The 15,541-nt window shown below is 35.5% G+C and overlaps 2 protein-coding genes across 3 annotated transcripts in view; one reads left to right on the forward strand and one right to left on the reverse strand.

Moving 5' to 3' along the window:
* The first annotated feature begins 87 nt into the window (after positions 1-87).
* Positions 88-15,541, forward strand: part of GOLPH3L (golgi phosphoprotein 3 like) — a 45,369-nt gene continuing 29,915 nt past the window's right edge. Inside the window, exons 1-2 of one of the 2 annotated variants that reach the window (XM_052637121.1) lie at positions 88-260; positions 2,316-2,522. In XM_052637121.1, the coding sequence (XP_052493081.1) occupies positions 2,340-2,522 (183 nt within the window). In that variant the 5' untranslated portion in view covers positions 88-260; positions 2,316-2,339. The remainder of the gene's footprint in view (positions 261-2,315; positions 2,523-15,541) is intronic. The other variant, XM_052637122.1, reaches the window with a different exon arrangement.
* LOC128044719 (enhancer of rudimentary homolog) lies at positions 6,854-7,162 on the reverse strand. The gene has a single exon (XM_052637123.1). The coding sequence runs from the start codon at positions 7,160-7,162 to the stop codon at positions 6,854-6,856; it is 309 nt and encodes a 102-aa protein (XP_052493083.1).

Consider the following 15,541-nt stretch of genomic DNA (forward strand, 5'->3'; position numbering starts at 1 on the left):
TAATTGGCTGAGCTCAACCTCGGAGGTTTCTGATTGGTCCAATGAAGAAACACCAAGGTAGGTTGCCTAGTGATCCTGAGGAAGCTGATGTGTTATTCCTTCTCTGCATCGAAGGATCAGGAAGTTTGTTCTCTCTGCGTGGCTGAGAAGTTTTTCACCTAGCAGGACGGGGGTAGTTGGTGGGGGTGGGGACAAATGTCCCCATAAAATAGAGCGCAAGCTGCAACCTGCGTTTGGCTGTAACCCAGGAGTAACGTCAGGTAAGTAACGGGGGAAATAACATCTAACGTCCAAAAAAAATCTCTCCAAATATTTTACTTTATGGAGAGAAGGAGGTTCATATTTAATTTGGGGGCCATCGGTTTTTTTTGTTTGTTTTTTAATAGGCTTTTTAACTAGTAAATGTCCAGGGATGATTAATTCTTCAAAGAGAATCCCCACTCCTTTTTTTTTTTTTTTCCGCCCTGAAGAGACTAAGTTTCTTGGATTGGATTAGAAAATAAGCCCTATTCACAGTGCCAGATAGGGTTAGTGCCCAGAAGCATTTATTTCATGATTCTCTTCTTTTTTCACTCCTACGCCTGCCTCCCACCAAGAATTATTTGAAATACAGCCTTGAACAAAGAATCTTTTGTAAGTCACTTTATTTATGTTTTAAATGTTCTCATGCGTTTCTGAGTATTCATTTTAATCAGTATATATTTGTCGAGCAGTTACAACGTTAAAGACATTTGTGTTAGTTGCTATGGAGAATATAAAAACCCAAGAAGACAATATCCCTGCCCTCAAGAAGTTTACAGTTGAGAGACAGCCATACCAAAAGAAAGACTATAATAAATACTTTAAAGGAAGTAAGTATAAATAAAGTTGTTTGAAAGTACAGCTGAGAAAAAGACCTAGCCATGGGACACTGGGTAATGGAAAAGCAGATTCCCTGAAGACTTTACAGTGGGTCCTCAGTAAGACTTCAAAGAATTAGTAGAATTTAGAGAGGAAGGGAAGGGGGAGAGAACTCCATCCTCTACAAAGGAAGGCATGACATGTTTGTGAAATGGCTTAACAGTACATTTGGAGTAATGGGAAATATTGCTAGAAGATAGAATGAGATCCAGTCACAGAGGCTCTTGAATGTGCTCTTTTGACCTTGAAAAAGCTATTCTTTTCAATAATTGCTGGTTTAAAATACTTACTGTACTTCACCTTAAGAACTGGCATTTAGGTTGATGTGAAGTATGCTAACTTTAAACTTTATCACACATGATAGTGGAATTTTTCTTGACTGTAGATTTTTAAAACGGCTGTTGTTGTCAGTCGTTCAGTCGTGTCCAGCTCTTTGCGATCCCATGAACTGCACCACACCATACTTCCCTGCCCTTCACCATCTCCTGGAGTTTGCTCAAACTCATGTCTGTTGAGTCAGTTATGCCATCCAACCATCTAATTCTCTGTGGCCCCTTCTCCTCTTGCCCTCAATCTTTCCCACCATCAGGGTCTTTTCCAGTGAGTCAGCTCTTCACATCAGGTGGCCAAATGAACTCCATGAACAGTATGAAAAGGCAAAAAAGCAAAAACCTATAGTGCATGATATAAAAAGGCTGATTTTTTTGTATTTGAGAAAGAATTTGCTAATCTTTTAACATTCTCTTGCTGGTACTTTTTGTTGTCACCTGTTTATGTATTTGCAAGATGATTAGCCTAAGAATAGAGATGAAAGTTTTTAGCTATATGGAAATGCAATACATGATATTCTGAGTGTTATTCTCTAGACAGATGATCTCCAAAGTGGTTGCATGAAATGAGTCATTTGGGTTTGGGAAGGAAGTATTAGAACATGTATTTCTATTTAGTTTTTCTTAATTTTTTTTTTTTTTACTAATTTTTGTGTTTTATAATGCATCGTTGAATATTTTTAGAAATTATATATAAATTACTGTATGCTCTTTGAAGCTGGATGCTCACATTTTTTTGCTGTTCCATATTATTTAACTTGTGGAGAATCCATTTTGTGAAAGGAATCACAATAATGGAAATTCCCTCCTAGGTTATAGGCTATGCACAAGAAATCAGCAGGCTTAAAAAACAATATCATTTCTCCTGGTCTTTAGAATTACTGATTGGATTTCTTGTCAGTGCTTCCAGTGCAGTTCAACTTGTTATACTTTGGAAAAGATACTGTGTTATCTACCTAATTTTTTCTGGTCGTTACTCCTTCCTTCCTTTCTCATTTAAGTTTGTAAATATTTCTTATCTGTATACATTTTTAGTATGCATGCATTTAGATGTTTATTTATACAAGCATACATATATTTTTTCAGCACCCTCTCCAGAAACAGGTGAGAATGACCACCTTAACTCACCGGGCCCGTCGTACTGAAGTAGGGAAGAATTCTGAAAAGAAGGTAGAAAGCGAGGAAGATATGAATCAAGACCGAAATCAAGACAATGAGGACATTGGAGACTCTAAGGATATCCGCCTCACCCTTATGGAAGAAGTGTTGCTCCTGGGACTAAAAGATAAAGAGGTAATGCGGTTCGGTTTGCTTGGCTGTCTCAAAGACTTAAATATCGGAATGTTTTTAAGAAGTATCTGGTAAAATATTTTCATTAATGCTAAACTGGCCTTAGAATTGTGCTTCAGCCATCTGGGGCATGGGGAAGTCTGGGAGGATGGCTGATTCTTGGAAGGTAAAATCCAGAAGTATAATCACTTGAAGTGTAATTACAGAATTACTCCAAAATTTTAAGACACAGTGTAAAGTGTTTTAGTTTCCCAAGTGAGATTGATGGTGAAATGACCTCTTACTAAACTAAGAAAGGGGACCCACACACATTGAAGTCTTCTTGAGCTTTAGGGAGAAAAGTCTTTTAAATGAAAAGACAAGGAACATGTGTGGTTAGCTGCTTACAAAAATAAATAATGGGTAGGTTTCTTATAATACAGTAAGAATAACTTCCATTGTGTGGATCTTTAGAAGTTAAAGATCAACAATTGATGAAGATTATTTTAGAAGATATTTTAAAATTAATTGCAGCTTTCTCTTTTTTTCTAATTTTTCCCTTATTAATAGAACATTTATTTTATAATGAGGTTAGTTTTGAGATAGCAAGTCTTATGATATAATCAAATATTTTTTTCGCTTTTCTACTAGTAGTATACATTATCCTTCATTTGTGATTTAACTATTTATTGTGTTTTCCCTTCACTTTCCTCCCTTATGAAGAGGTTATAAAGATAATGTAAGTAATATTTTAAACAATCTACTTCCTTTTCAAGAAGACTTTGGTATATACCAAAAAGGCATATTTATTATTGCCCTCAGTTTTGAAAACATCAAATTTAAATGTTACTTTATATTTAAAAAACACTAAATGTGGCTTTGATAATTGTCCTTAGATAGAAATGAATTGGCTACATACATCTAGTAATATCTCTTCTTTACTACACTGACTCCTCAACTTGAGAATACCCTTGTTTTACTTTGTATTATGCTATTTTATTTTTTCTCTATCACTTTTTCCTCTTCTGTTTTTTGTCACATCAAATTACCAACTTGAACAAGATTACAAGACATTATAGACATTATAGCCTGTGTATTGTTAAAACTAATACTAGAGACATGCCCATATGTACTTGGCCAAGACACAAACATACCAGAAAATCTTGCCTAGAAGTATATTTTCCTGTTTGCTGAGAAGGTTGGTGAGGCTCTAGTTTTATAAAAGTTAAATAAATGGGAAAGCAAAACTGACTCGCTAAGACAAAGTCAGAGTAGGTCTGAAGATTAGGTGGTATAAAGACTTTGAGATGTTTACACGGTGCCGCAGAAACATTCACTGACTATAAAAGAAGAACTTAGATATAAAAAGCTGTTTTGTTTGGTTTAGTTTTGAATAGGAATGATTAATTTCCTGCTGAATCTAGATACTAGAATTTTTGCTTCGGTTCTATAGCGAAACTTACTTTGGATTTGTCTTTTGGACACAGAAACTTGTGTTTCTGAGTTTATAATAGTTAATATAAACTTAAGGAAATAGGATAAAAAAATAAAGAAGCTTGTTTAGAGAGATGATCATAGTAGGTGTTAGATATACTGGTAAAACACTGTACAAAGATGGGTAGATAATATCCACCTTTTGAATTGTTCTAATTTTATTTTGGGGGATAGTTGATAAATTTTTAGCTTTCAGTTGACTCAAAAAGAATGAGAAATGATAAATCCTCAGGCGTACAAAAATAGGAGAAGTCAAACTTTCTGATTTATTAAAGTTGTAATAGTTGTTCCAAAATGCCAGTAGCATAACTAGCTCTAAAAATATTACATTGATTTCCAGCTCAACTTGTTTTCTTATCTTTCAAACCACTTGTTGATTTATTTAATTAACATTTAATGCACTTAGCATTATACAGGGCTTCCCAGGTGGTGCTAGTGGTAAAGAATCTGCCTGTCAGTGCAGGAGGCACGGTTTGATCCCTGGGTTGGGAAGATCCCCTGGAGTAGGAAATGGCAACCCACTCCAGTATTTTTGCCTGGAAAACCCCATGGACAGAGGAACCCGGTGGGCTATAGTCCACAGGGTCGCAGAGAGTCAGACACGACTGAGCAATTAAGCATGGCATAGCATTATACAGATAGTAAGGTAAATATAAAATAAACTAAGCTATGGTGCTTGGGGTTACATGTTTAGGTGGTAAAATTATACAGAAAAGGGGATTACCATATTTGTTAGGGTAGTGGTACCTTTTTGTGAGAAGTAGAGGAGGAGGTAGTGTTAGTGATTAGAAAAGAGCATGAAGGGGCTTTTCTAACAGTTTTCTGATTCTCTACTTGGAGAAAATTTCATAAATATTCACCTAGGGATAAGTCATTGAGTGTTTCACTTTTGTGTACTCTGTTCTGTGTGCATTATATTTCACAATTCAAAAGATTTTTAAAGTAAACAACAATTTAAAAACACCAAGTTTTTCCATGTTAGAACAGTAAGTGCAGAGGAAGTTGGAGAGAGGAAGGATCATCATAGGTTGGAATAATTGGGGGAAGAACAAAAGGCAGTGAAACTAGCTGGATCTTTAAGAATGGGTGTTATGTTTGTACACTTAGTTGTCTGACTCTTTGAGACCCATTGGACTGTAACCTGCCAGGTTCCTCTGTCTATGGGATTTTTTAGGCAAGAATAGTGCCATTTCCTTCTCTAGGGGATCTTCCCAACCCAGAGATCAAACCCAGACTCCTATGTCTCATGCATTGCAGGCAGATTCTTTATCTACTGAGCTATCGAGGAAGCCCATAGATTTACATAAATGGAGAGAACGGAACTCAACTTCTGGATGAGTTAGCAATGGTATCTTGAGCTTTATGAATCTGGGAGATAATTGAGTACCAGTATGACTAAAATATGTACTTCCCTGGTGACTCAGTGGTAAAGAATCTGCCTGCAATGCAGGAGACATGGATTCAGTCCCTGGGTTGGGAAGATCCCCTGGAGAAGGAAATAGCAACCTACTCCAGTATTCTTGCCAGGAAAGTTCTATGGACAGAGGAGCCTGGCGGGCTACAGTACATGGGGTCGCGAAAGAGTCAGACACCACTTAGCTGCTAAAACTACAACCCAAAACAGCATGACTGAAGCAGGTGGTATTCTTAAAAAACAGTGATCTCATTCTTTTCTCAAAATTGACAAATTAGCTTCAGATCAGAGTAGAAATGATTTTGAGTGCCAGGCAAGACTTGTAGACTCTCCTTTAAGTAAAAGGGAATCAGCCTAATGAAAACAGCAACATCCATTTCATTTTTGGGTCTAGTTGGAGAATATTTTTGCTCTATTTTCTTTGGTATATGTTTTGAGTATATGTTTTGGTATATGTGTAATTTCGTGTTTTTACATCATTTGTTTGTGACATGTCAAAAAAAAATTCTGAAATGTTAACCTTTGCATCCCAAAGTTAACTTTTGCTGAAGATTTCCATTAAATTTTCAGTGTAGAACCTAATGCTATAACTTTTTTAGATTATATTTTAAAAAGCTGTAAGAAAATAACATAATGAGACTAATATTTCAAGAATTGTAGGCCTAGAAAGAAATTATAGTAGGTCTTATAGTCCAATTGCTTGTGAAATATTACTGTCATACTTTCTCAAAATTCTTCTGAGGAGTAGCTGCCATAGACTGGTTTAAAATATTAAGCTTCACTGTCTTGTGAAATAATCAGGAAATTTAAATATGTGTTGAAGAGTCTAACCTTTCAAATACATTTAAAATTAGATGTTTCCTCGGTTCAATAACACTAAGCTTAACTGAGAAAATTAAACTTGAGTTACCAGCGTGACCACAATAAAATAGGTTTATTTCCTGTTGAAATCAAGATCCTGTTTGTCATTATTGCCTTTATTAAAAGTTTTTTTATAGATACTAATATTGATTTATGGACAGCTAATGCTTTCTTTTTTTTTTTTTGAAAAATATAACTAAAGAACATTTATTTGTTTTTCACCAAGACTTTATCTTAAGGATATAACTAAACTGCGCCTCCACTCCCCACCCCAATTTGAAGGAGGATTAGTACGGTGGATGTTATAAAGCATGTATGAACGGTTTGAGGTACTGGAACCAAAGTTAACTGACAAAAACCAACTTCCATCTAAATCATCATAAAAATGTTTAAGTAAAAAAAAGGGGAGGTGCAAAGGGGTTTTCAGATGGAACAAGATCATCACATTTTATCTAATACATTGAATTCTGGCTAGGGTATACCAAAATGGAAACAGGATAACTGTAATACAAAACTTCCACTACAGCACACTGCACACACCTGTGTTCCAAGCCCACTCCCATTCCCCTAATGCTTCCAAACTCAACTATTTCCCAGCCTGTTGGGCCTGTTGACGAAGGAGCACGTAGATCTCTTTAATCCAATCTTTGTTATAAGGCTGGTATGTCTGGGTATCAGCTTGGTAAATAGGGCAGCTGAGGCCTGCCAGGTCATCAATAAAGTCAAACTGACTGATATCGTATGTGATAGAGGGGCTGTTGGGATTCATTCTGTTCAGATGTACTTCATACATTTTACAAACGCCTTCCATACACTCATTCACAGATTCATAGTCAGCGTAAGTTCTGCCTTCTGGCCTCTTGGTAGGCTGTACCAGCAAGATGGTATGAAACATCGTGCCAAAGTCTCCCGCTGCAGCCGATGCTGACTCCGCTGCCGCACATAATGCTTTAATTAAATTGCTACTATATTTTAAATTTCCCATTTATGAAAACCTTTATAACTAAGTCACCTATAAGAAGCATGAACCTACTAATGCTTTTGACTTTTGGTCATAATCTTTTAAATTTGGATAGTGTTTTTTAACCCTCTTCCCTTCCTTGCAAAACTCTATCTTAATAATGCCATTTATTGAGTACTTATATGCACTCTAAAATCAACTGCAATGGTGATAGCAGCCATGAAATTAGAAGACAATTGCTTCTTGGAAGGAAAGCTATGACAAATTTAGACAGTGTATTATAAAGCAAAGACATCACCTTGCCAACAAAGATCCATGTAGTCAAGGCTGTATGGTCTTTCCGGTAGTCATGTAGTCATGTAGTGAGAGTTGAACCATAAAGAAGGCAGAGCACCAAATAATTGATGTTTTCAAACTGTGGTGCCAGAGAAGACTCTTGAGAGTCACTTGGACTGCAAGGACATCAAACCAGTCGGTCCTAAAGGAAATCAACCCTGAATACTCATTGGAAGAACTGATGCTGAAGCTGAAGCTCCAGTAATCTGGCTACCTGATGCGAAGAGTGGACTCATTGGAAAAGATCCTGATGCTGGAAAATACTGAAGGCAGAGGGAGAAGAGGGCAACAGAGGCTGAGATGGTTGGATGGCATCACTGATTCAGTGGACATGAACTTGGGCAAACTCCAGGAGATGGTGAGGGACAGGGAGACCTGGCGTGCTGCAGCCCATGGTGTTGCAGAGTCAGACGTGATTCTGACTGAACAACAACAACTGTGCAATGTAACATAAAAGGTTTTCACCATATTTCTCATCTCACTGGAGTAAAAATTGACAGTATTGTTCACTGGTATTATGAAAATGTGTTTCCTTCTTTAAATTTTTATTTCTTTTTGGTTGTGCTATGTCTTTGTTGCTGCACGTGGGCTTTGTCTGGTTACAGAGAGCCGGAAGTGGGAGGAAGGGGTTACTCTCTAGTTGCAGTGTGCAGTCTTATTGTGGTGGCTTCTCTTCTTGCTGAACAAGGCCTCTAGGCACGCAGGCTTCAGTAGTTGTGATGCACAGGCTTAGTTGCCCTGGGGCATGTGGAATCTTCCTGGCCAGGGATCAAACTGGTATCCCTTGCCTTGCACTGAACCACTGAACCACAAGAAGGTCCCCTGGAAATATATTTTCATTCATTCGTTTAGTCACCAGAAATCTATTGAATATCTCGTATATGACAAGTGCTGAATATTAGAAAAGAACAAAAACAATAGTCCCAGCTTTTGAGATTATTTATAGTCTATGACCTGAGAGTGGCTGGAGAAGTTAGGAGAGGGGTCAGAAAAGTCAGCAGACTGTTGCGCTAAAGTGAGATACATGCATACTATGTTCTGAGTACTGAGGGAACAAGAGAAGAAAGATACCTAACTTGGATAGGTGTGGAAAATAATAGGTGGGAGAGGGAAAGAGAAAAGATATTGGAGAAGACTTATGGGAGGTGATAAGTCTTAATCTGAATTCTGAAGATGAGCAAGAATTAGTCAGTGAAGAGAGACAGTTTCTAGGAAAAAAGAACATCAGTTGCATGTTTGAAATAATTTCAGTGATCCATAACTGGAATAACCACATGCATCCCATTTCCTTTAAATGAACTTAGATGTTATAAAGAAGTACCAGAGTTGGACATCCAGTTGTGTGTTTTATTGTTTAACTTTTCAAAAATTATAAAATACAACCTATCCAAAAAAGTGTTTAAAACACATATGTAAAATTTAACAAGTAGTTTTAAACACTCATGTGGCTGTCTTAATTGCAACATGTGGAGTCTTTAGTTGCGGCATGTGTACCCTTGGTTGAGACATGGGATCTAGTTCCCTGACCAGGGATTGAACCTGCATTCCCTGGATCGGGAGCATAGTGTCTTAGCCACTGAACCACCAGGGAAGTCCCCAAAAACAAACTCTCATGTAACCACCAGCAATAGAACATTGTCAGCATCCTAGAAGCATCATCTTGTGCCCTTCCCTAATCACACGCTGCTGTATCTCCCTATAGTTTTAACGTGTATAAATCCCTAAATAATATATTTCCGTCTTGCTTGTTTTTTAAACTTTATGTTTTGGGGTTAATACTATCATGTATTCTTTTGTTCATTATGTTTGAAATCTATCCATATTGTTGAATATAATTTAATTCAGTTCATTACAGTGTAGTATTTCATTATATGAATATATGGCCATTGTACTAGTAAATGGACACTCAGGAGTCCATTATGAATAGTGCTGCTAACAATATTCTTGTACTTTTACCAGTTATGTTCTTTCAAACAATGTCACCATTCATACCTATAAAAAAATGATAAACTGAATAAAACTTTCATTTTAAATTATAAATCTAAAATATGTTAATGCTTATCTTTTCAAAATTACTAATGATCCTTCATCAATTGTAATTTACTCATTATAATTTATTAGCAATGGGAGATTGGAAGTGCCAGTTTTTTTTAAGCTGGTTAAAAAAAAAATCTCAGTGAACAAATAATCTGTAAGTTAAAAACAAAATCAGCTGCAATGTTAGTATACAACTTGTGGATGAATGGCTATAGGTGGAGAAAATTGCTCCTCTTTGAAAGTTGCTCAGTCCAAAAACATTTTATTACAATCAAAAGATTAAAAGTATAATTTATAATTTAGGTCACAACCTGGTCTTTTAGTTTCCTGATTGCACAAAATGAACAATAAATCTCTTGTCCCTGGTATTGCCATTGTGAATAGGGCAAGTGTATCAGAAAGACTTGTTTGTCAGCTTTTATGGTTTTAACATAGGCTGTTACCCCCCCAAAAAGAACTTTTGTTTTGCTCTTTTTTTTTTTTTTTAATATCTTAGTCAAGTGATCCCAAAGGATTATTTACTGTTGATTCAAAAGGTAATAAACTGGGAGACCAAAGTCCTATTTTAACAGTAGGAAAATATAATTTAAGCTGTTTCATTGAGAGCCTGCCTCTATATATGCTTCCCAGTACCCAAATGCATGCTGTTTTAACATTTCTGGTATTGACATTAAGACAAAAGCCATCCACTTAAATTTGGACTTTTGGCTCTGACCACTGCTTCTATAAACTTGATGTGAGCCATTTCATCTCTTTGTCTCTCTCTTCATATTTTGTTAGTATAGCAATAGAGTTTTCAAAGAAGTTTGCACTTTCTCTTTCTTGATCCTGCACAGCACATATTATCCTCTCTTTATGGGAGTCAAAGTTAAACTGGAACAATAAATTGTGAAATTTATGTTCAAGTTGAGCATATATATACTGACATGTTTCAATTCTCGTTTCCTTTTCTGTATATTCTGTAACTTTTCTTTTTTGTTACCATGGGGATTACATTTAACATCCTAATGTTATAACATTTTAAGTTGAATTTATACCAACTTAACTAACACACAGAAACTGCTTCTCTACAGCTCCACCCCACCCCTTTTAGTTATTGATGTTACAAAATTACATCTTTATATATTTTATGCCCTCAAACTTAAGCTAATTATGCTGCATTAGTCTCTTAAATTATGTACAAAACAGAATATAGAATAACAAACCAAAGTTACACCAATACTCGCTTTTAGACTAATGTTTTAAAGTGTATTAGTCTCTTAAATCATGTAGAAAACAAAAAGTGGAATTGCAAATCATTTTTACTATAATACTAGCTTTTGTAATTGTCCATGTGTTTACTTTACTGACATCATACTGCTTTGAGTTACTGTCCAGTGTCCTTTCATTTCTACCTGTAGGGTACCCTTTAGAATTTCTTACAGGGCAGACCTAGTGGAAAGGGACTCCCTGAGCTTTTGTTTATTTGGAAATTTCTTAATTTCTCCTTCATTTTTGAAAGATAATTTTGCTGGATAGAGAATTCTTGGTTGACAGGTGTTTTTCCCCCCCTTTTTGAATTTTGAATATATTAGCCCATTGCCTTCTGGTCTCTGAAGTTTCTGATGAGAAATCTGTTGATAATCTTATTGAGGCTCTCTTGTATGGGACAAGTGGCTTCTCTTCTGTTGCATTCAAGATTCTCTCTTTGTCTTTGACTTTCAACTGTTTGATTTTACTGTGCCTCAGTGTGCATATGTTTGAGTTCATTCTGTTTGGAGTTCATTGAGCTTCTGGATGTTTATATGCATACCTTTTTATCAAACTTGGGAAATTTTAGACCAGTATTTCTTCAAATAATCTCTCTGCCCCTTTTGCACTCCCTGCAGAGAGCAAAAGTATACCCAAAGTGTGTATGTTGGTTCACTTTTGTTGATATCCCACAATTCCCTGGGATATGTTCATTATTCTTCAATCTTTTTTCTTTCTGTTCCTCAGACTCAATAATTTCAGTTTGTCCTATCTCCAGGTGTGTTAATTTTTCTGCCTGCTCAAATCTTCCTTTGAATCCCTCTAGTAAATTTTTATTTCAGTAATTATACTTTTAGCTCTAGAATTCCTTTTTGATTTATTTTTAGGTTTTCTTTTTACTGATATTTCCATTTCCTTCATACATTGTTTTCCTGACTTTCTACACATCTTCCTTTAGTTATTTGAGAATCTATCATTTTAAAGTATTGTTAACTAGGTCTGTCATCTGGTCTTTCTGGAACAGTTTCTATTGGTTTTTTTTTTTCTTTTGAGTGATACTGAACTGTTTATGATTTTTTGACTGAAAATTGGACATTTGAGTGTAATGATAGGTAACTCTGGAAATCAGATTTGCTGGGTTTTGTTTTTTCAGATTTATTTAGGTATAACTGAAAAAAATTGTGAAATTAAGTATACAGCATGATGATTTTGTATATGTATACATTGCAATAAGATTACCCCATCACATTAATTAACACACCCATCACCTGATGGATATTTGCCTTTGTGTGTGTGTACAAGAGAACATTTATTCTCTTAGCAAATTTTGGTTATACAGTACAGTGACATCAGATACACATCACCATATATAAAATAAATAAGAATTTACTGTATAGCACAGGGAACTATATTCAGTATCTTGTAATAACCTATAATGGAAAAGAATCAGAAAAAGGAAATATCTGTATCTATCTAACCAAATCACTTTGTTATATATCTGAAACTAACGTAAAATTGTAAATCAAATGTACTTTAAGAAAAAGTAGATGGCAATATGGTGTTGTCAATATAGTCACCATGGTATACATCAGAACCTTATTCATTATGTAACTGAAAGTTTGCACCCTTTTACTAACCTCTACCTGTTTTCCCCCTACTTCCCAATCCCGGGCAACCGCTTTTCTACTGTTTCTAGGAGCTCAGTTTGTTTTTAATTTTACATGTCAGTGATACCATGCAGTGTTTATCTTTTTCTCTGGCTTATTTCACCTCTAGGTGAAATATCTCTGGGGCATAATGCCCTCCAGATTCATTCATGTTGTCACAAGTGACTGGATTTCTGTCTTTTTTTAAGACTGAGTAATATTTTTTTCCTTGATCCATTTACCTGTTGATGGACGCTTAGATTGTTTCCACGCTTTGGCTATTGTGAAAAATGCTGCAGTTTAATACAGATATCTTTTTGCAATAGTGGTTTTATTTCATTTGTATATATACACAGAGGTGGAATTGCTGAATCATATGGTAATCCTGTTTCTACTTTCTTTTGAGAAACCTCCACACTGTTTTCCATAGTTGCTATACCAGTTTACATTCCCACCAACAGTATATAGAAATTCCCTTTTCCCCACATTCTTGCTAGCATTTGTTATCTCATCTTTTTAGTAATAGCCATTCTAACAGGTATGAGTTGTTAACTCATTGTCATTTTTTTAAATTAGCTTATGTAAATTAATTTATTTGGCTGCATCAGGTCTTAGTTGCAACACATGTGATCCTTAGTTTCTGTATGCCAACTCTTAGTTGTGGCATGTGGGATCTAGCTCCTTGACCAGGGATCGAACCCCGATCCCCTGCACTGGGAGCGTGGCATCCCAGCCACTGAACCAACCAGGAAGGTCCCTCTTTGTGGTTTTGATTTGTATTTCCCTTATGATTAGTGATGTTGAGCACCTTTTCATGTGCCTGTGGACCACTTGTGTATTTTCTTTGGAAAATGTCTGTTCAGGTTCTTTGCCGATTTTTAAATTGCACAATATGGTTTTTTGCTATTGAGTTACATGAGTTCCTTGTATGCCATGGATGTTAATCACTTATTGGATATATGGTTTGTAAATATTTTCTCCCATTCCATATGTTGCCTTTTCATTTTATTGATGGTTTCCTTTGCAGTGCAGAGGCTTTTTAATTTGATGTAGTCCCCTTTTAAATTTTTTTGCTTTCGTTGCTTGTACTTTTGGCATCAAGTCCAAGAAACCTGGAGAGAGAGCTTACCCTCTGTGTTTTCTTCTTGTAGTTTTACTGTTTTTCAGGAGTTATGCTTCAGTCTTTAATTCATTTTTAGTTGATTTAAATTTCCCCTGTGTATGTAGTTGCTTTTGAATGTCCTAGTCTTTGGTATCTGACTCCAAAAAGGAGACAAGAGAAAATAAAGAGGAAGAAAAAGACATCAACCCTTTAAATCAGCTGGCAGTCACTTCAGCCAGAAGGTGAAGGGCTTGCAGCAAACAAGGGAGGTTACAATGGTCTCTGTGTCTGCACTTCCATGATCAGAATGCAGATCCCTGTTATTTGGATGGCAGAGTCCATATTGCCTACCCTAGCTCCTAATTGGAACATATAAGCTGCATATAAGCCACATGCATGGCTGCCTGCCATGGGATTAGGGGATGGGAGATGGGTAGCCTGTGCTAAACTAAAATTTGAAATTGACTAGAATTAACTGTAATTAGTGATCCATGGCTCCCCCTGGAAGTTGCAAACCTTCAAGAGCTTCCCAAGTTCGAGAATACTTATATCAGACAGATTGTACTGATAAAATTGTGTCTTGGTGGGAAAACAGATTTCTGATACTTCCTATAAGGCAACTTCCCAGAATCCCCACATTTTTTTTAATATATTCTGGCCGTGTTACTATCCCCATAACTTATGTTAAATTCTGCATTTCCTTTCAAAGCCCATTACAAATCAAAAAGTGACCTTGCGGTTCTCTAAATTCCCTTGCATTTATCATACCTCTCAATGTCTTTAGTTACTTCATTTTCTAAGTCTTATGGGCAATCAAAAAGGTACAAAATTCCAGTTAAAATCCTGGAGATATAATCTTCAAGCATGATAACTATAATTAATAATATTGTATTGTATATATTAAAGTTGCTCAGAGAGTAGATCTTAAAAGTTCTCATCACAAGAAAAAAATTGTAATTAACTATGTTTGATGTTAAGAAGATTTATTGCCAGGATCCTTTCACAATGTGTGTGTGTATATATATATATATATATCATCATCATCATTATGTTGTATACCTGAAACTAATGTAAATTTATATATCAATAAAAGAGTAGTATCCATATAAATTTATAATTTAAAAATTGGGAAGTAAAGGAATAAAGATGGGAGAAAGTGTAGGAGAGATATTAACTTTATCTTTTATAATAAGAAGTCAATTAGATGTTGTCTAAAATTGAAACATTTGAACAACAAAACTCAACTTCTTAATAATCTGTTTTAACCATAGAAATAAGTCTGTTAGGAAAATCTCTTGTAATAAGAAAATGATTGAAGTTCAGTATTTCCTTCAGATTCACTTTATTTTCTCTTTGTGTTAAATTTCAGTAAAATTGTGTTTATTACATTTTACTTTAAAAATAGCACATGTAGTATGATTTACTCCATTTTTTAAAAATGTGATGTCATGTTACTTGAAATTGACATAAAGAAGAAATTGAGGTTAACTTGAACATTGCTTTTCTTCATCACTTACTTTTCATAAATGTCATTTACTAAAAGACAAATAAGGTTAAAAAAGAGCTTGTGGAAAATGTAAGACTATGTGTAGACTTTGTTTGGCTCCTAATTCAAACAAACCAATTATCCTAAAAAATGTGTTAAACAATTAATAAAATTTGGAGGCTTACAGAATAGTTTATAGTATTAAGGAATTGTTAATTTTTTAGGTATGATAGTATTGCAGTTTTTGTTTGTTTTTGGCCATGCAGCTTGTGGGATCTTAAAGGTTCCCCAACCAGGGATTAAATCCAGGCCCTTGGCAGTGAACACCAAGTCCTAACCACTGGAACAGCAGGGAATTTCCCAAAAATGTTTTTTAAAAAGAGTGTTGGGATCATGTTTTCTTAAATCATGGTTCCATTTTAGGCTATATTCTATTGATTCCTTGTTAGGAAAAGTTATGAAGTTTTCTCACAGTT

This window comes from Budorcas taxicolor, chromosome 3 (genome assembly GCF_023091745.1).
Source record: "Budorcas taxicolor isolate Tak-1 chromosome 3, Takin1.1, whole genome shotgun sequence".
NCBI classification, from domain to species: domain Eukaryota; kingdom Metazoa; phylum Chordata; class Mammalia; order Artiodactyla; family Bovidae; genus Budorcas; species Budorcas taxicolor.